The 19,466-nt window shown below is 50.9% G+C and overlaps 9 protein-coding genes across 9 annotated transcripts; 3 read left to right on the top strand and 6 right to left on the bottom strand.

Moving 5' to 3' along the window:
* Positions 1-1,160: 1,160 nt before the first annotated feature.
* Positions 1,161-5,035, top strand: N7510_000254 (ankyrin repeat domain-containing protein; the record flags this gene model as incomplete). Its single annotated transcript, XM_056972184.1, has 6 exons — positions 1,161-3,643; positions 4,054-4,267; positions 4,316-4,453; positions 4,668-4,748; positions 4,809-4,838; positions 4,895-5,035. 6 exons carry the CDS (start codon positions 1,161-1,163, stop codon positions 5,033-5,035), a joined length of 3,087 nt encoding a protein of 1,028 aa, XP_056837301.1.
* Positions 5,036-5,820: 785 nt separating this feature from the next.
* On the bottom strand, positions 5,821-6,791 carry N7510_000253 (uncharacterized protein; the record flags this gene model as incomplete). Its single annotated transcript, XM_056972183.1, has 3 exons — positions 5,821-5,884; positions 5,944-6,047; positions 6,117-6,791. 3 exons carry the CDS (start codon positions 6,789-6,791, stop codon positions 5,821-5,823), a joined length of 843 nt encoding a protein of 280 aa, XP_056837300.1.
* Positions 6,792-7,334: 543 nt separating this feature from the next.
* Positions 7,335-8,474, bottom strand: N7510_000252 (uncharacterized protein; the record flags this gene model as incomplete). The annotated part of the gene is made up of 2 exons (XM_056972182.1): positions 7,335-8,114; positions 8,454-8,474. 2 exons carry the CDS (start codon positions 8,472-8,474, stop codon positions 7,335-7,337), a joined length of 801 nt encoding a protein of 266 aa, XP_056837299.1.
* A 207-nt stretch (positions 8,475-8,681) lies between these two features.
* Positions 8,682-9,452, top strand: N7510_000251 (uncharacterized protein; the record flags this gene model as incomplete). The annotated part of the gene is made up of 3 exons (XM_056972181.1): positions 8,682-8,849; positions 8,936-9,002; positions 9,064-9,452. 3 exons carry the CDS (start codon positions 8,682-8,684, stop codon positions 9,450-9,452), a joined length of 624 nt encoding a protein of 207 aa, XP_056837298.1.
* A 577-nt stretch (positions 9,453-10,029) lies between these two features.
* On the bottom strand, positions 10,030-10,639 carry N7510_000250 (uncharacterized protein; the record flags this gene model as incomplete). Its single annotated transcript, XM_056972180.1, has 3 exons — positions 10,030-10,301; positions 10,364-10,433; positions 10,526-10,639. 3 exons carry the CDS (start codon positions 10,637-10,639, stop codon positions 10,030-10,032), a joined length of 456 nt encoding a protein of 151 aa, XP_056837297.1.
* An 830-nt stretch (positions 10,640-11,469) lies between these two features.
* Positions 11,470-11,890, top strand: N7510_000249 (uncharacterized protein; the record flags this gene model as incomplete). Its single annotated transcript, XM_056972179.1, has 2 exons — positions 11,470-11,564; positions 11,632-11,890. 2 exons carry the CDS (start codon positions 11,470-11,472, stop codon positions 11,888-11,890), a joined length of 354 nt encoding a protein of 117 aa, XP_056837296.1.
* A 1,708-nt stretch (positions 11,891-13,598) lies between these two features.
* On the bottom strand, positions 13,599-14,255 carry N7510_000248 (class I SAM-dependent DNA methyltransferase; the record flags this gene model as incomplete). The annotated part of the gene is made up of 1 exon (XM_056972178.1): positions 13,599-14,255. One exon carries the CDS (start codon positions 14,253-14,255, stop codon positions 13,599-13,601), a length of 657 nt encoding a protein of 218 aa, XP_056837295.1.
* A 1,122-nt stretch (positions 14,256-15,377) lies between these two features.
* On the bottom strand, positions 15,378-16,927 carry N7510_000247 (uncharacterized protein; the record flags this gene model as incomplete). The annotated part of the gene is made up of 4 exons (XM_056972177.1): positions 15,378-16,310; positions 16,362-16,478; positions 16,546-16,789; positions 16,854-16,927. 4 exons carry the CDS (start codon positions 16,925-16,927, stop codon positions 15,378-15,380), a joined length of 1,368 nt encoding a protein of 455 aa, XP_056837294.1.
* Positions 16,928-17,344: 417 nt separating this feature from the next.
* Positions 17,345-19,417, bottom strand: N7510_000246 (uncharacterized protein; the record flags this gene model as incomplete). The annotated part of the gene is made up of 1 exon (XM_056972176.1): positions 17,345-19,417. One exon carries the CDS (start codon positions 19,415-19,417, stop codon positions 17,345-17,347), a length of 2,073 nt encoding a protein of 690 aa, XP_056837293.1.
* Positions 19,418-19,466: the final 49 nt, after the last annotated feature.

Below are 19,466 nucleotides of genomic sequence, written 5' to 3'. Positions count from 1 at the left end.
ATATCTGTGCTGCTCACTCCGGATCTATCCTTCTTCTGAAAGTCCCCTTAGTTCCTCACAGCTGTGGTTGGCGAGTTGGCGAGCGTGTTCAATTCATACTACATTGGGTCTTTCTCGACTTGTTCATTAACTTCCCTACTCCGAGAATTCAAGACTATTCAAAATTTTCATCCTTCCCAGAAGGTGAGGCCGCACTTCACGCCTTACATAGTGCGGTGCCGTGATAGCGATCTAGACACTATACTACAATGGGAACGAAGTAGTTGTTTAGATAGAAAGGGGTATGATGCTCGGCTGAAAGAGAAGGAAGAGTGGCTGCAAAGTGTACGGGTGATCCATGACCTCCGCGGTGTGGCGGGAAGGGAGGGCACGAATAGGTTCTCAATCTTTCGATAGCAATGCGAAGAGGTCAAAAATAAATAGCTTGTCTCGAGGATCTGACAAGGTGTCCTACTTCAATGGGACCTGGTCCTGCCCCATGCCTGTCACGAGGTGAATCACGATGTGACCGAAGCCTATTGCTTGAGCTTTGGGGACTTTGTTACACGAACATTAGTACATGTAGCTATGTGGATAAAGTTGTCCGTGATCGCGTGACTCTGGAGAACTTTCAACAAGTTTCTCCTCTCATCAAATGAACACTTGCTTTCGCGGATAATAATGTTGCTGGGTGAGACGGATGAGTGCTAATAGATAGAATGAGGGATTGGGTGAGAGTGGCCCCTGAGTCGTGCGAGGGTCGCACTGACCTCTTGAACTAAATTTAATCTCATGATTATTCGATGGAAGCGTTTTAGCTGAGACGCTCGAGCCCTTGTATATGCACATAGCCACCTTCCCCATGCATGGCATTGGAGTTGACATGCCAAACAATCACCTCACCGCTAGGAAAGGTTCACTACGCGCCGACCAATTTCTGCCTTACAGTTGAGCCCTTGAGAGGTCTACTTATGCCCATCATACGTAGACAGATGAGACCATCAAGCTGTCGCCTTTTCGGTGGATCCCGGGCCTACTAGATCGTACTTTATATTCACAAATCTAGATTTACATTAATTTACCATCCGAACTCTCGACAAGACCCCCTCGCCTTACCCCTTTCGACATCACTGTAACACAAGCCTCGCCTCAAAAACGATTGGCAGATCTGGCAGTGGCCAATGGATCTCTACAAAGCTGCAACAGTGGGGCAGGAAGACAAAGTGAGACTACTTCTTGAGAAAGGCGCGGACGTCAACGCTCAAGGTGGCGAGTATGGGAATGCTCTCCAGGCCGCCGTATGGAGAGGGCACACCGAAATCGTGAAACTACTTCTTAAGAAAGGCGCGGACGTCAACGCTCAAGGAGGCGAGTATGGAAATGCTCTCCAGGCCGCCGTATGGAGAGGGCACACCGAAATCGTGAAACTACTTCTTGAGAAAGGCGCGGACGTCAACGCTCAAGGAGGCGAGTATGGAAATGCTCTCCAGGCCGCCGCTGCCGCAGGTAAAGAGCGGCCCGAAATCGTGAAACTACTTCTTGGAAAAGGCGCGGACGTCAACGCCCAAAGCGGCATATTTGGAAATGCTCTCCAGGCCGCCGTATGGAGTGGACACACAGAAATCGTAAAACTACTTCTTGAGAAAGGCGCGGACGTCAACGCTCAAGGTGGCGAGTATGGAAATGCTCTCCAGGCCGCCGCATGGGAGGGGTATACCGAAATCGTGAAACTACTTCTTGAGAAAGGCGCGGACGTCAACATCCAATGCGGCAAGTTTGGAAATGCTCTCCAAGCCGCCGCTGCCGCATGGGAGGGGCATTCCGAAATCGTGAAAATACTTCTTGCAAAAGGCGCGGACGTCAACGCTCAAGGTGGCGAGTATGGGAATGCTCTCCAGGCCACCGCATGGAGTGGACACACAGAAATCATGAAACTACTTCTTGAGAAAGGCGCGGACGTCAACGCTCAAGGTGGCGAGTATGGAAATGCTCTCCAGGCCGCCGCATGGGAGGGGTATACCGAAATCGTGAAACTACTTCTTGAGAAAGGCGCGGACGTCAACGCTCAAGGAGGCCTGTATGGAAATGCTCTCCAGGCCGCCGCATTGGAGGGACATTCCGAAGCCGTGAAACTACTGCTTCAGAAAGGCGCGGACGTCAACGCTCAAGGAGGCCTGTATGGAAATGCTCTCCAGGCCGCCGCATGGAGTGGACACACCGGAATCATGAAACTACTTCTTGAGAAAGGCGCGGACGTCAACGCTCAAGGTGGCAGGTATGGGAATGCTCTCCAGGCCGCCGCTGCCGCAGGGAAAGAGCGGCCCGAAGTCGTGAAACTACTTCTTGAGAAAGGCGCGGACGTCAAAGCTCAAGGTGGCAGGTATGGGAATGCTCTCCAGAGCGCTGCATGGAGAGGGCACACCGAAGTCATGAAACTACTTCTTGAGAAAGGCGCGGACGTCAACGCTCAAGGAGGCCTGTATGGAAATGCTCTCCAGGCCGCCGTGTGGAGTGAACACACTGAAATCATAAAACTACTTCTTCAGAGAGGCGCGGACGTCAACGCTCAAGGAGGCGAGTATGGAAATGCTCTCCAGGCTGCAGCATTCAGGGGACATTCCGAAATCGTGAAACTACTTCTTCAGAGAGGCGCGGACGTCAACGCTCAAGGTGGCAGCTATGGAAATGCTCTCCAGGCCGCCTCATTGAGGGGACATTCCGAAGTCGTGAAAATACTGCTTCAGAAAGGCGCGGACGTCAACGCTCAAGGAGGCGAGTACGGAAATGCTCTCCAGGCTGCCGCATCGGGGGGGCACACCGAAGCCGTGAAACTACTGCTTCAGAAAGGCGCGGACGTCAAAGCCCAAGGTGGCGAGTATGGAAATGCTCTCCAGGCTGCCGCATCGGAGGGGCACACCGAAATCCTGATATTAATTCTTCAGAAAAATGCGGGCGTTAACGCCCAAAGCAGCACATTTGGAACTGCTCTCCAGGCCGCCGCATGGGAGGGGCATTCTGAAATCGTGAAACTACTTCTTGAGAAAGGCGCGGACGTCAACGCTCAAGGTGGCGAGTATGGAAATGCTCTCCAGGCCGCCGCATGGGAGGGGCATTCCGAAATCGTGGAACTACTTCTTGAGAAAGGCGCGGACGTCAACGCCCAAGACAGCACATTTGGAACTGCTCTCCAGGTCGCCGCATCGAAAGGGCAGACAAAGACCATGCTAATACTTCTTGCGAAAGGCGCAGATATCAACGCGCAGGGTGGTAGCGAAGGGCGGACGCCGCTTCATCTTGCGGTAGAGGCAAGCTCTGTATCCACCGTTGCTCAACTTCTCGAACAAGGTGCCCTTACCAATAGACGAGATTTCGGCGATTTAAATCCACTTCAACTTGCGGCTCAAAAGGGGGAGTATCGAATTGCGCTACTACTTCTTTCCAGAAGCACTGACAGTCTAAGCTTCGTGAAGGCTTCCACGTGGAGGACTCTCTTGCCCAGTTCTCCGGGCCACCTTGAAATGGTCATCGGTGACTCTACGACTATTACGAAGACGCTGGAAGGCGACATCACGAACAGGGGCTATCCCTTTTCTCAGAAGATTATGGAATTTGCTGCAAGGGCTGATGATTTCATGGGAGCGGACATTGGCTCCAGACGTATTTTGTACGTACTCTTAGCCTACTGCTAACAATCCAGCGCTCACACTCCACTGGGGTAGTATCCTTGCTGATGGGTTTCTCTTTTCGACTTCCTCGACTGGTGTCCATTGTCGTTGGTGGCGAAGAGTGCAAAAACATCCCCCAGCTGGCCCTTTTGTTAGCCAACGAATGCAGGAGGCAGGCTCAGTATGGAGAGTGCAGCCTAGTATTGCACCCAGTCGAGCAGCTTTGACTCAAATTCCAAAAAAAGACTGTAAGTATCTTGATTTGATGTGGTCCATGTTGAGCTACTCCCTTATTTATACATAAAGGCTTTGTTGAATGCCGCTTCACTACTCGTGCAATTACATTGCCTACCTCTCCCAACTGTGACTGGCCGAGATTGTCCGATACCTCCGAGTTAGATATACGCAGCCTCGAAAAGACTTATGGCATTCTATGGATTATGACCAAACGTCAGGACACGACGGCCTCGGAGAGTGCTCTAGAATCCAGAATATTTTTCAGCACCTCCGAATACGCACAAGTGCCCCCTTGTGCCACTGACCTTTTCGCTCCCCTGGCTCAGCAACTCTGGGAAGAGTGGGATCGTACCTTTCAGGCAGCGGAAGGTCGTTTGGCAATAAAGGTGAGGGAAATTCGGTTCGCGATAAGGTTACCGTTAACCGTAAAACAGCGCACAGAGTTGCTAGGGGCGAATGGAAGGAACCCGCACTTAATTCGAGACCTGCTGGGCGATGCCCAACTATGGGATCTGCTGAGAAGGAGCTGCAACAAGCAAATTTCCGAGCTCATGGCATTTTCGAACAGCTACGTGAGTCAATCGTGGGCTGTCCTCCGTGAGAAGAACTATGCAGGAAGCAAAGAGATAGATGAAGATATGAGGTCATTTCGAGATCAAATAAATAAACTGGAACAGGTTTATTCAGAAGGGTTGAAAGCTCTAACGGAAACTTCCAACAATCTCATTCAATTAGTATCGACAATCCATTCCAGCTCCACGGAGAATACCGACTGACTTGTGACAGGAATTCAATCTTACGTCAATCTCGGAAGCACAAAAGTCAGCATCGACAAACAAAAGCATGAAGCGCCTTAGTTGGATTACGGTAGGTCGAAATTACCTGTCTGTCTCTACCACATCAGTTGCTGACTAGTTCTGTTGCCAGTTTGTTTTCCTCCCGCTGATGTTCATCGCGGTATGAATCTCAGTTTATATTTAGCCTTCCAAGACAGATACTTAATGTGGATACAGAGTCTCTTTGGTATGAACGTCGATATCTTGGCGTCCAACCCACCTTGGTGGTTTTATATCCTTTTTGCCGTGGTTACTACGTTGTTGACGCTGGCGGTGTGGTTGATTTTCAAGCATAACAGTGATGTTGGTCTGACCTAATCCCTTACGGTTCTGTCTGTTGTTAACAACATGCATAGCTGGAGGACACTATAGAGCGTGGATTCAATCGTCTTACAAGACGCCAGCCACAGCAAGACCTTGAGAAAGGCCAGCGACGAAGCCTTTCCCCACAGCGACGAACAGCGATGTTTTCGACTCTCGGGAAAAAAAGATCTTGATACAGGAAATTATTATGTTGATCTGTCCGCCACGGTTTAGTAGGGACAATGATTCAACGAAGGCGTCCTCGTTACTTTGGGTTTATGCATAGTGAAGGAGAGCCGTGCAAAACCCTGGCTACTATACTGTTAATATCGTCACTAGCCATTTAGTTTGCATGGGTAATATAGATAAGGCCAAGATTTTCTTTCCAGTAAATCCTGTCTTGATATCATCTGCCGCAATACCTAAGAAGTTGATCGATATGGCGGACGAGATTTTCAGAATGGTGCTCCTTTTTCATCCGGCATATCTATGGGAGATATAAAACAGTCATTCGCCATTCGATATTCGTTATTGTATCATAAATCGTGTGGGCATCGTTATTGGTACAGAAGAATAGAAAGGATTTCCGCGACAAGTAACAGGACATCTGGGTAAAGGATCACATTTAAAGTAGCAGAAAGGCATATACATGTGGTTGCAAGCGTATGTTCAACTCCAATACCAGAGCTTTCTGCTGAACCTCGGAGCGGTGATGCGCGAGGTCTGTCTCTATCCTTCTCAGTCGATATGGCAATCTCTTGAAACATCTCATCTGGGACAGGCCACATAGATGCAATTTCTTAACCGAGGCAGTTCGCGCCGACAGAGATCATGTTAATGGCGTGCCGGGTGCGGTTCCGAATGCTAGAAGCGATGATATCTCGGTTTGAAATTTGGCATCATCTCAAACGAGATGTCCACACCCGCTCCCAACGACTGGATGACTGGTGTCCTGCTCCACCATCTGGTCGCTGTACGATGTGTTCCGTCGTTCTGTATGTTGCATCCGCTGGTGCTCATCGCGTTGCTTTGTGGATTTTGGTATGATGTCAAATGCTTGACTCTAGTAGGACTTTAATCAAGCTGCTCGTCTTACTGCCTTTGATGATTGTCGCTGTTCAGCGCGGTCAGATCTAGGCGTCGCGGCCCCGAGACCTTCTGCAGTGCGCCGTTTCATGGGCCTCCTAGGCATTGGTGGCAGTGAAATCGTCGTGGAATCAGGATCTGAAGACTCAGAATCCTCCAAATGGAGTTCACCCTCGAACTGCGAGCTTCCAGAGAACTGACGCAATCGCTTGCGGTACTTTTGACCCTCATCGATGTGGACATGAGGGGAAAGCGACCGAGTCTGAGAGCGTTGGTGATGTCGGGTCGATTGTGTCTTAGTGATACATGAAGCAGGGGCAGGGAACTTGGCGAAATTAACAGCCTCTTCTGGGGAGACTCCGTCCTCATGGGCTCCAGATTCCCTGAACTTCTTCTCAAGATCTGCATGATGCCGAGTCACATGACGACGGCAGGACTGCCACGAGTACTGGCGCCCGATACTTTCGCTGACCAGGTGAGACAGCAGTATCCAAAACTTCTTCGTGTGCTTTGCAGGATCTGGAGTGTCATTGCTGTTGGCCTGGAAGAGCTGGATGAGGATCTGCTCCTGGGCAGCGGTAAGCTGTCTCCCACGCCCGGGGACTGAGGCATTTTCGAACTTGGTTGTTGTCATCTTGGTTTCTATGGATAAACGTCCAGACGTGGCAGGCTGAGATTTGGCCATGATTCAGAGGATGGAGTGTAGGTGCTCAGTCTTGGCACGGTCGGAAAGGGGCTGAGGACCATGGCAGGCACTTGGGTTCCATGAAGCCTTTGGGCTTATTCACTAAGAGTCAAACAAACAAGTGGCTAAAGAGAATGAAGATAGAGATTTTGGAGACGATGGTTTGCAAACAAAATGGTTGAATCATGGCCAGGAACACGCAGTCGACTGGACGGGCCAGTGGGATGCGTGCACGTCCTTGCACGTGATGTTCTTTGCCCTAGTACAAGCAGGATGCAGGCACGTCGTGAAAACAAAAGGTAGCGTTCAAGCAGATGCTAGTGTAAATTCCTTGTATATAAAAGTATTTAAGGCATTTACCTAGATCGGGACATGGCACCAGGGGGTCAGCTTGTTATGGGGCTTCAAAGTAAAGCTACGAATCTCATTTGAAACTATCTGCAACCATCCTCCTGTTCAAGGGGCATTAAATCAAGATATCCTCCCCAATTCCTATCACTGGCAAACTTCACATCCTGTATCTCGAGGAAAATTTTTAAAATATCAAATCTCTTCCACAGGAGCGTATGGTCGATGGACCGCACCTCTGGTTGGCCGAGAATACTCGGTCTCTGAGTTCTCATCCTCGGCGTAAGCAGTCAGGCTCAGCCGCTCAGTCATGCTTGTGGTTGGACAGCGGACAGCAGGGATGGGGAAACGAGCATGACTAGCAGTTTTAGGGAGCATGTAGCCGTTGGACTGGCTATCAATACGAACTGAGTGCTCGGGAGCCAGCAGATTTGGCAGAGTGGTGGGGAAATCAGAGTGGTGTCGTTTGTGACGCTTGCTGGGAACCTCTTCAGTAGGCCGACGGACTCGGCTCTTTATCTTCAACAAAGCCCGGGTGTTTCCATTGTCACGCTTGATTTCGGAATCAATGACTTCGAGATCTGTGTCGGTATCTTCGAAAATGAAAGTCGCTTTGGCATCGTCTCTGATCTCCTTCTTGATGTCCTCAGTGTCTGATTCATCCTTGATAATGATTGGCTCAGTCTTGACAGATGGCGAGGGGTTTTGCTCGGTCGGCTCAGTGGTCGAATATGATTTTCCTTCAAGGCCTTTCTTCCCCTTTGGTAAAGTAGCTGACTTGCCAGAACGGCTAGTCGAGCGAGGGACACGAGCTCGTGGGGTTCTGACTGACGAAGTCAGACAGTCGCCTTGTTCGGAGGCGTCGTCCCTCAGATTCTGGGCCAGCCTCTTGTAGCCGCGCAACTTGAACTCCAGCGCGGTCGGGGTAATTCCCTCTCCATAAAACTTCGCGATGGCTTTGTAGTCCAGCTGGGCCTTGTAAGTATGATTCGAAATTTTGGGCAATGAGGTAGACACTTGCAGTCATTCTCGGCTTGGAAGCGATCGTGGCCGCCAGCAGTCTTTCGACGGAGTAACGCACCATGTTTTGAGTGTACTCGGCGATTTCAAAAAGATTCTTTCAAGTCAGCGAGGTAAGGAAGAAAAATGATATCAAAACATACCAGATGCAAGAGCTGAAAGGGAAAGCGTTATATGGCGGAAGAGGAAGGAAGAACATGGTTGAATGGGAAGGAATCTCCGGATGAGAGGAGGGAGTAGTCGAAGGGTTCAAGAGGCTGATGAGTGGAAGTTTGAGGCACCGGGGATATTGACCAGGCCAGAGGCCTGGGACATTATGGACCAGCCGCTGTTGCGTACACTTGAGTCTTCTTCCTGGTTCCTTCGACTTGCGGGGGTCCGGCACTGAGCACCTTCTTGCAGTGGGCATCTCAGCATTCTCTTGATGCGACAGACCGTAGCGCAGCAAACCCTTTGATCATCCAACCTTCTCTCTGCGTTCAGTTGATCACATCATTCACTGCTCGCCTAACCCACCCTCCCATGCTCTGCTTCTTCACCCTCTTCACCTCTCCGGCTTTCTTTCACGCTTCCACCTACCTCCAACCGCTCACCAAATTCATCACTTCCGCTCACTTTGACTATCACTACCAACCCGACTTTCGAACAACCACCATCAAAATGCGCTGGTCTCCCGAGAAGGACCAGATCGTGAGTCTTGTCCCCATCTTGCTGCCCGGCCTCGAACTCCGGCCCCCGCCACCATATATCCTTCGAACATGGCTAACGCAAAGCAGTTGCTGATCAAGATCCTGGAAACCTCCGACATTAACCCCAACTCCGAGGCTATTGCCAATACCTGGCGTAGGTTTTACTCTTTTATTTGAAATGATTATTGTGCCGTGTTATACTAACAACATTCCAGCCGGTGATGAGGCTCCCACTCCGCGTGCTGTCAAGGAACGCATTTACAAGATCCGTCAGATGATCCTGACCGCTCAGCCTGGCGAGGATGCCGACAACACTGCGTCTGGGGAGGGGGCAAACAGCACCCAGACCACCCCCAAGACTCCCAGGGCTGTTAAGGCCTCCAAGGCTCCCAAAACTCCTAAGACCCCCAAGTCTGCAGGTTCTGGCAGCAAGAAGCGCAAGCTCGCGTCTCCCGAGCCTAAGATTGAGGAGGAGGAAACCGATCAGGCCGAGTGGGAGGACAACCACCTGGATGGGAAGAGCAAGCGCGTCTTCGACGAGGTCCGCAAGGAAACTCTGCCCGACCCTGATTTATGGGACACTTACCCGATAGTAGAGGTCTAAAGAGGCTCTCCATAGCCATCGCCCTCTCCTTGGGCGGCCAGAGCAGACCTTGCGTAGTGTTTTTTGATCGTTCGCGGAATTTTGCATGCTGGGAGGAACTGAGATTTTGTTCAAGGGATGATCTGGTGCCTTTTCCATTCCAAAGATGGTGTTTATGGGTGGGACTTGAGTTAACGATCTGCTCTGGTGATCTGATTTTGACGTGGCTATCTTCTTGTGTTGCTTGGGTTTTACGGATATCTAGTTCTGGCCTCGTCATTAGGACGGCCAGCATTTTCTACCCACTGAATATTATTGCTTCAGTTCATTGATTGTAGGTTACAGGAGAAGCTGAAATTAAGTAGCGAACAGAAAGACCACCCGTTGGGTAAGGAAACAAATACAACTCGCTAGAAGAGACGCAGATCCGAAACTCCCGATCGCCATAGCAGGGAAAAGAAGAAAAGAAGGAATCTTCGACCACAGAAAAAGAGGGTGTGAAAGTCCACACAAAAAAACCAACACTCCAAGAAACAAGGAAAGGACAGGTAGGTCTATTACCATCTTGGACGAGACTGGGTAACAAAGCTCAAACTACTCAAGAGGAAGCTTTCTTCTTGGCATCTGCCTCGGTCTTGGGCTCAGGACCGGCCGCAGTACTAGGCTCGGTGTCTTTCGTCGCCTTCTTCACCTTGCCGGAGGCAGCCTTTGTGGTGTTTCCAGTGGACTTGCGCTTTCGAGTAGCCTCGAACGAACCCGGCAGGACACCCGACTGGCCAACGATGTTCCCCTCCTTGTCCATGCCGGCAGGCCAGGGATAATCTTTTTTGACATCAATCAGGCGATGCTGAACCGCACGAATCGAGCAATCTAGTATTCCCTTCTTGTAAGCACTGGGTGAGGGCTTTAGTGGAGCAGAGGAAAGGACGTACTCGGGTCCACGAACTTGGCCAGCGCCAGGTAGTTGGGGGCGCCATTCACATGGCCCATTCCCGCCAAGAGCTAATTTATACTCAGTTAGTATTATCTATGCTTGATTGTAATAGATAGATGAGGTGGTTGTATAGAGGGCGCAGTAGGGAATGTGACTTTACCTTGCGGTCCATCTCATGATCCCACTCCATGCGCTTCTTCTCCATCTCTTTGGCAGGCGAGGGCGCCGGAGTGCTCTCCTCGGCGGACTCCGGGGTGTGCTTCACACGAGCCATGGTAATGCTGATGATAGCAATTTGAGGGGTCGAGGTGATGCTGTGATGAGGGGGTCTATGGATGGGGCCGGATATCGGTAGCAAAAGGAAGGAAAGGAATAAGGGGAGAAGAGAAGGAAATATATCGAGTCTGGTTGAGCAGACTTTCGAGGACCTAACATGGCTCCCCAAAGACGAAGGTATAGGAGCAACGGATGAGCGGGACCCGATAGTTGGGCTCATCTATCGGGATAACCGATATCAGATGAAGAGGTGACTGGGCATAACTCGGCGGGACGTGCCGTTACGCCGACTGTGGATGTTTGCTCCAAATTTGGGTGCGTAGGTCGTTGCCTAGGGTATATGGAGTGGCTTGAAGAATTCTGTCAGTGGTTTGGCAAGATTGAGAACGAAAACTCACGATCTACAAAGGTATTGGCCACTATGTTGAGCATGACAGGTTGTGCAAGGAACTGTTTTCCTTCCTCCCTTTCTTTCTTGTCTTGCTTTTTTTCATGTCGCGCTCATCCAAGTTTGTAGGAGGCACCATGATGCACTGTAAGGTGTGTTCATGCAGCTGTGGATGAGTAGCGGTTATATTGGAGACTTGAAAGAATGGTCCTGCCACGCAAAATATGGGAATGGTATGCGGTGATCCTCGACAAGTACCAGGACCATTAACTCTACGTTTTTCTGAGGGTATACAGATTACTGGAAGAAGGTTACAAGGTAGTTAAGTAGCATTGCTAGCTAAGATCCACGAACGAGAAGCATGATGAAATCCCCCGGGGTTGCAAATCACACCATATCTCTCCAGAAACAAAAAAACACATCTCCATTCCAGAATCCACATGAAAAAGCCACGAGTCAAAACCACCGGGATCATGCTTCAGAAGAGAAAGGAAGAGGACAAGATCAAGCCTCCTCAGCAGCGGGAGCCGCGTCGGTCTTGGCGATCTTGGCCGGAGACTCGTGCACATCGTCCTCGTTCTCTTTGTTGTCCTCCGCCACAGTCTTGGGCTTGGTAGCGGGACGACCACGCTTGCGCTTGGGGGCAGCGTCATCGGCCGTCTTGGGCTTCGGGGCGGCCTTCTTGCGCGCCCCGCCCCTGGCGGAGGTGGCCTTGGAAGTGGCAGGGACATCGTCATCACCCTCAGTGACCTCAGCGTCCTTGTCAGTGTCAGAAACAGCATCACCACGCTTCTTCAGAGCACGAATGTGCTGCTTGACGCCTTCGGCGGAGCATTCTGTCATTCTTCAGTTTTAGCCTGATATCCTGGGCGATTCGATCACAAGGGTGGTTGGGTGGTGTTGAGTTTACTTACCGGGACCCATGCCCTCAGCCAGCTTCTCGTAGTCAAGACTGGTGGGAATGGAGGCGGCAATCAGAAGCATCAGCTGTCACGTCCAGGTCAGTGTGTTGCTTGACGGCTCGAGGTGTCGAAATATTGTGAGGGGCAGATGAGGGTCGAGTGTTATGATGTGCAAGCGAGGGGGAAGGGATCACCTTCTGGTCATTCTCAGCATTCCATCTGACAGGCATGATGGACTTGGAGAGTCAAAAAAGATTTTGGTAAGGTATGGATGTGGTATTGAATCGAGAAGGTGAACGAGGTGACGCGTGGGTGAAGGTGGAGGAAGAAGAAAGTGGAAGAGGAAGAAAGAAGATGGAGTGGCTGCCTCATAAAATACCCTGGTGGACTGTTGGAGTATGTGGTTTCTGCCTGCCACACATGGAACAGAGTCAAGGGCCACCACTTTACTAGGTCCCTCAGCAAAATGATGTGTAATTCAATCTTGAGCGATCGAGATCTGGCCACCATGATCAGGACCAGTAATATTGAAATCATGATGCTCAATATTCCTGCATATCGTAGTGTTCGGCTGCATAATACTACATTTTGATACAATATAAACGGTGTTGAGCCAGTTTGACCTACTTTACAGCACCACCATGTCTCGGCTGGGGGATACAAGGTGTCAACTTTTCTAGGGATCTAGTTCATGTGGTTCTCTGTCACTGGGAGAGGAAGAATATTTGATAATTATGGTTTGAAATTTGTATTGTTCTCCACGGTTACCTTTATATATTTTCAACAGCATGGGTTGGTTGGGCCGAGGATTTCTTCTCGAACCACCTGTTTACCACCAAATAGCACCAAAAATAGATAGTTCCCGTATCAGATACCATTCACATCGACCGATTTATATGTCATCAATCGTAATGCTCCAGAACATGGCCAGAGACAATGCGATGTCGTTGAGCGCACAGTCACGTGCTGGATCGAGTTGAACCCCCATTCTGGGTAATAATCACTCCCAAGGCTTAAAACCAACGAGGACGACCAGGCTATTGTTGGGCTACAACAGCATACAAAAAAAGGAGGAAGAAACATTTCTTTGATGCATTTGAACAACAATATCACCTAGACCGGTTCTTTCTAGCCTTCGACGATCCATGAGATTTTGCTGCTGCCAGCAACTTATCCACCCTTGTGAAAAAGAAGAAAAACAGAAAGGAAAGGTAACTCGTCGCTCCCTACAGGTCCGTCCAGGTCTAAGCTTACTAGATAGAGCTCTAATTCAGGTGCATTGTGGGTGTTTTTGTTACAAGGATTTGATCTGAGAGTGTTTCTAAGAACGATACACGCTTTCGCGTGGCCAAGCTAGTTAGAATGTGTTGAAAGACTACCATTCCGCGCAGCCAAACTAGAATGTGTTGAAAATCTATCGTTTGGTATCCGTAGCCAAACTGGAAGGGGGCATGTTGTTGAAACCTATCGCGTTATGTCGCTCTCGCATTGTGTCGCAATCGCATTTTTCTTTGGTTGTGGGCAAGGCCGGGGGATGTTTAAATAAAAACCCATCGAACTGTGTCGCTATCGCATTGTTGGTGCAATGGCCCTGTGTTGCTATCGCTGGGGGGTGTCGCAATCGCATCGTGCTGTTGACGGGGCGTGGTGCTATCGTTTGGTGTCGTTCAGGCGCTGTTTTTCTCTAGGATAAGAAGTACTGCTTTGTCGCCATGGCCCTTTACATAATCTATAAGTCCGTCCGAGACCACGTTCACCAAGCCTTCGGACTTGAGTTTCTCGACTTCGTCTTTGAACCCTCCTGAGATCCAGATCTCTTGGAGGATCGTTGCAACGACGATGCCAGTGGTCTTGGTAATGCGGACAAATTCCCGCAGAGCAGGGGCAGGGCCAACATGGCCAAGGGTAAAAGTGCCGACGCATACCACGATATCGTAGGTGTTATTGGCTTTTTGGATGGGTTTGTTGAGATCCGCTTGATCTAGATCTCGATAGATGCCGGTTTTCCGTGCCACGTCGAGCATGGGACGAGATAAATCCAGGCCATCGATTGCCTCGGCTTTGCCAATGGCAATAGCCTGGCCCACCAGGCCGGTTCCGCAGCCGGCATCCAAAATGACGGGCTTGGTGGGGTCGTTGGATGATTTGAATTTGATAGCAGCCTGGGCAACGAGTACGGGAGCAACGTAGTTTTGAGCCTCGTCTCCAACCTCATCGTTGTATGTGGCAGCCCATTTGTCATAGATGGTCATGCAATCTTGAACACTCTTAGTGGCGCGGGCCTGGCCAAGATACAGATTGGAAGCGGGAATTGGAGCTGACATGGTGATGAGAGGTGGATGTATGCGGTTTTGGGAAAACAGTTTAAGTTCGGGGGGATGGGTTTGGTTGGAGCGTGTTTAGGAGGTGCCTAGTGAGAAATATGTTCTGCGGCACTAAGTATACTCTGATGTTCCTTTCGCCCCCCTGCGCGCAGAACCGTGCGTTCTTATACCTGTCGGCAGCTGCATGTAAGATTCGCGCGAATTGCGTGCTGCGGGGTTCTTTTGCGGAATCCGGCGCGGAAGGATGAGGGTGTGTCGATCGGTGATGTCGGTGGCGTTGTTACCCGAAATAGTCCGGGGGACAGACAGCTGGAACAATATTCCTATAGGTTCTGAGTGCGAAAGCTAGAAAACAGCTCTCCAATGAGTCTAGACGTTCTCGATCATCCTTTTATCCGCAATCATGCAGTTGGTAGGCCTTCTACGCCCTGGCTGCTGAGTACATACATAGCCCCTTCACAACACTGTAGGTGCATACTGCCCCTCATCTAAGTGAACGACCCACTCCTCTGTAGGTGCCGTTGATGTACCTCTCGTAAGGGCCGACATATGAAAGATACACGAGAGGTACATTGTGGGTCGTTTCGTTCAATTAGCTGGCTGAGCCTGGTAACGTGTCCTGCGCAAATAATAGCGCCAATGGGACCGTAGCATTTGATGTATTAGACAAAACAATTGCTAATAATCAGCTATCTCGAGCACACAGACAATTCTTGGCCGTTTCGGCCACTGCAAGGTCGTAGTTCTGTCCCGTGTCAAGTCGGATACCCATCTTACGCTCGACATGTCCCCCCGAGCAGCTCCAGCCCCAACTTCCCCACCGAAAGCTCAGACGGGAATACCCCACCAAGCAGTAGAGAAATCCGGTACGCATAAGAGGTAAAGTGTAGCAGATGACACAATTCGGTTTTCGACTCAGGGCTAGTGCAAGGCCCCCTTAATAATGGATTATAACCAGATACAGAGATCCTGGATGTAAGCACTAAACAAATAAAAAGAGCACGCGCGAACCCAGGGAATCTGCAAACATCAACAACGTTCATGACGATGCCAAGCTGCATCCAAGAAGAGAAAATCCCGAACCGTTGTAAAAAAAAAATTCATTGAGACGTTTCAGCCATGTCATCCCGAGGTAGGCGGCGTCGAGGGTGACGCCCACGGTCCACTGACAAACTGAGGATCAGATGCTGCCGTTCGCGAGGACTCAAGAACGTTGCCAGGCCCCTGATTGGAGTCACCAGCAGGTCGGTCGCCTGGGATCGGATATGTGCTGTGTTGCTGTGCTGTTCCCGTATAGACAAAAGTCCCACCACCGGGATGCTGGATTTGCGAAGGCAAGTACCGATTGATACTTGCTTGAACCAGTGGATTCTGGGAGTACTGAGGACCGGTTTGAAAGGTTGGGGCAGTATGAGAACTGGTCACTGTCCCTGGTTGTGTCAGACTCGCCCCTTGGAAGCGGCCGTGCAAGTTTGGTTGCGGCATGTATCTAGAAAATGGTGGATGTGTGGCATTTGGAAAACCAAGTGGTATATGCGGTGGACCATTCGGTCCATGCTCGGAATGTGATCGCGATAGAGGGTATCCTGAAACGCTGGGAGGTTGCCCCATGATGCTATTTGAAGTACAGGATGCGTATGAGCCAAGAACAGGATGAGATTCTTGGCGCTTCAAACCAGGCCCGGGACCTGAGAATGGTGGATCTACGCTCGTAGGTCCTGAATGAGCTTGCGTACTCGATAAAGGCGGTATTTGGCTCGATTGCCATTGCGACTGAGGGTTATGCATTTGAGGTATTGGAGCGCCAGTCCCAGTAGGCAGAGGAGCCACCCACGGATATGGAGGGACATGCGAATGCGGAGGAGTCGGGCCATAGAGCAATGCTTGAGAGGATTGATAGCCTTGGTCAGACCCTGGATGGTGCAATCCTTCCAACCATGGCTGACCGGGGGTGATTTGGCCTGCTGTAGGCTGATTCTGGGCCTGATCCTGGCTCTGCTGGAATGCTGAGAGATGTGGGTGCGGTTGCCCATGCGGCATCGACAGCAAAGAATCCTAAAAAATGGTCAGTGATCAACACAGGCAATCGAAATCGTTCTAACACACCGTGAGGTGGCTACCCTCATTTGCACCAGGGTGCTGACCATATGCCGCTGGGCCTGAGGGCCATCCCATTATTCTGGAAGGGTCATGGACTGGATTGTCCTGAGAGCCGAAAGAGCTCTATCCCAGCATCAGTGCCACTCTTTCCATGTTCGCACAGAGCACAATAATGAGGGCGATTTCCTACGGAAATTCCCGCCATGCCAGTCGCAGCATAGCTCCCACCCGGTATGGCAGCCCTTGGTCCCGTCACTCGATGGCTATTCGTGGCTGGCTGCAATGCCGGCGCTCGTGAAGGCCCGGTCCCGATTGGCGTCGGTGATGTGGACGGCGTGAGAGCAACTGGTTCCGTGGGAATTTCCCATTGGGATTTTCCGGTGGCTCGTTGGACGTAATACCATTTCCGCTGGACGCCTTCCCATTGAGGAAGCCTGGGTTGGACCGTATTTTGGTTAGCAGACATACGACGCGCCCAGCGCGACAGGACTCACTCACCACCCTTCGGGCAATGGCGGTGGAGGAGAGGACGGGCCACTGGTGTCCCCAACGTTGGGTGCCATGCCTGCCATGCCTAAGGGCACAGGAGTTTGGAAGAAGTGATGTTTTGCAATACAAGTCGGTCAAGGAACGCACGTTGTTTCGGACCAGCGATCCTGTGGGGCTCCGCCAATTGCGTAAGGGGAAAGACTGTTGGGTAGCCATTCACTACTTATTGCATGGAACAGCCATGGGTGAGAATCTTTTTTATTACCGGTAGCTAAATGTAACAGGGGTTTCTAATCGTATCGCTTTCAAAGAACAAACAGACAACCAGACACATCGAACTCCTCGCTCATAACCATACGTAAATGGAAGCACAATATAGAAATATCACCCGAAAAACAGAAGGAAAAGCACACAACGCCGCAAAGACACCATCAATATGGATCAGAAAAGGCCAGTTCCATTGCTGCTGCGCTTGTCCATGCTGAATTTGTAATCATCGCTCACTCATTCCAGTCCTCGTCGCCGCTCCGTTCGGTATCAAGGAAATCGTCCTCGTTGAATTGCGTGTCCGTCGGCCGTTGGTTATCAATTCGAATCGTCACAATATCACACATCCCCTGTATATTGCCCATTTTAGATTCCTCGCCCTCCGACTCGGCCGAATCTTCCGCCTCGGAAAATTTGCGCTGAGCAAGACGTGAACTCTGGCGCTTGGACGTGGTGAGTGGCGCGCCCGGCTCATTTTTTGAGACTGCGAGATCGGGAGAGACAGTGGAATCGTCTTGCACGGCTGGCTCGCTCGGGCCCACCGGGCGCTTTCGCAGAGAACGAAGGTTGGGATTCGGGGGCTTGCTGCGGCGGAGAAAAACTCCTTCCAGCTTAGCAATCCACTTCTCGCGGAAATGTGCACGTTCGCGCCATTGGATCTTCAGAATTGCGCTAATGACCAGGCGTCGCAGGTCCGGAAGACTCGGCGCAGCATCGATCAGGGATGTGAAGAAGGTTTCGGCCAGGGTATCGTCCCACCGCCGAAGTTGGATTAATTCGATGTCTTGCAACTTTGGGGGCCACGTTGCAACCTCTTTCTCGCAAAGCAAGTGCGGGAAATGGGGCTCAAGATCGCGGAAACTGGACATGTCGTGCATAGAGATGTCCATCTTCAACCTCTCCAGCTTACTGCAGGATTGGGCAAGAACAGTCATGTATGACATGTTGAGGTGTCGGTTGTGGCTGAGAATAAGCTCCCGAAGATTCCCGCCGTGAGATGAGAGGAAGGAAATCAGGTCCGTCGAATAAATGTGAATGCAGTTGTCGAGAGTGAAAGATCGAAGGTTCGAGGGCAGCTTGAGCATTAGGGTTGAATCGACCAAAGAACATTTTAGGAAAGCAAGGCGTTGGAGGTCCGGGAGCAACTGGAGGGCTTCGACAAGGATGTCCTCACTTTCGGAGACATCCTCTCGATCCTTGTCACTGAAATGCAGCAGCCGGAGCTCTCTCAGGCTTTGAAAACTGGATAAAGCATGTTTCTCACGCATAAACTTGAGCAGAGCGTCCGTCTCAAGGAAACGGGTGTTCCAATCCCAGCTGCGAAGAAAGATCTGCGTGTCTGCCATGGTGGAGAAGAGCGAGTCCGGATAACTCCACTTCGACTGCGGAATGCTCCATTGAGGCAAACCTACAATGTAATCCTCTTTGTGGTACAGCCGCATCTGTCGTGCTAGAGGTGTCTTTTCAATCAATTTGTCAAGATTGAAGTAACCGAGAGTGGGCCCACTCTTGTAAAGAAGAATGGTTTCTACATCCACATTGAGTTCTCTGATCTTGTTGGAGTAGTTGGTGGAAAGTGTCTCCTGCGGTTTTGACAGGAGATTCATTAAGCCGTGGCTTCTATGAGTGGGGAGCAATGGCGGACAATAGTACAGTGCCGCCAGAGCAGGCTCGGAGAAACTCCGGCACAGTAGAGCAATATCCAGGAGCCATTGGATCGAGGAGTTCCTAGTCATGGTCATTTCATCGACAAGTGGATAAGACGCGCGCAGAAAGATATCAAAGAGAATTTGGTAAGGCAAGGTTTGCCAAGGGGGGATCACTCCTGATCCGATAATGGTGGGTGCTTCCGTGCCAACTTTGGCCCTTTTGCGCAGAGGCTTGCCCAGCTGGCCTCGTATTTGTTTGCGTGGCCTTTTGGCTTGATTTCGCCGGGCAGGGGCCCTGGCCCGGCTCGTGGACTGCGGCCGGGAGGGACGCGAGGGAGTCGTGGTGGTAGCTTCCAATTCGATAACAGGATGTGTCGAATGGCTGGGGGGATCGGCAGGTCCGGATGGAGCAAGGTCAGAGTCACTGTCATCCGGGTACTCCTCCGAGCTGCCATCAGTGGACTCTTCGCGGTATGTCCTCGGCATCCCGGACGGGTTGCGTGGACGCAGCGATAACGATGACCGGCGCGAGGCTTGATCATACTCAAATTCCGAGAGATCGTTGGGATCATCTTCCGACATGCTCTCCTCATACGTTTCAACCCTCGTGCGGTTGGAACGCACAGGTCGGGTTGACCGACGCTGCGAGGGCGCCATGGTGGGTCAAGTCGCGCTAGGATAAGATAACGAGCCGCGCGAAGGATAC

The sequence above is a fragment of the Penicillium lagena genome (assembly GCF_028827675.1).
Source record: "Penicillium lagena strain IBT 129212 chromosome Unknown utg000001l_segment0_segment0, whole genome shotgun sequence".
Lineage (NCBI taxonomy): Eukaryota > Fungi > Ascomycota > Eurotiomycetes > Eurotiales > Aspergillaceae > Penicillium > Penicillium lagena.
Note: the sequence above shows the minus strand (reverse complement) of the source record. Positions and strands in the feature narration are given on the sequence as shown.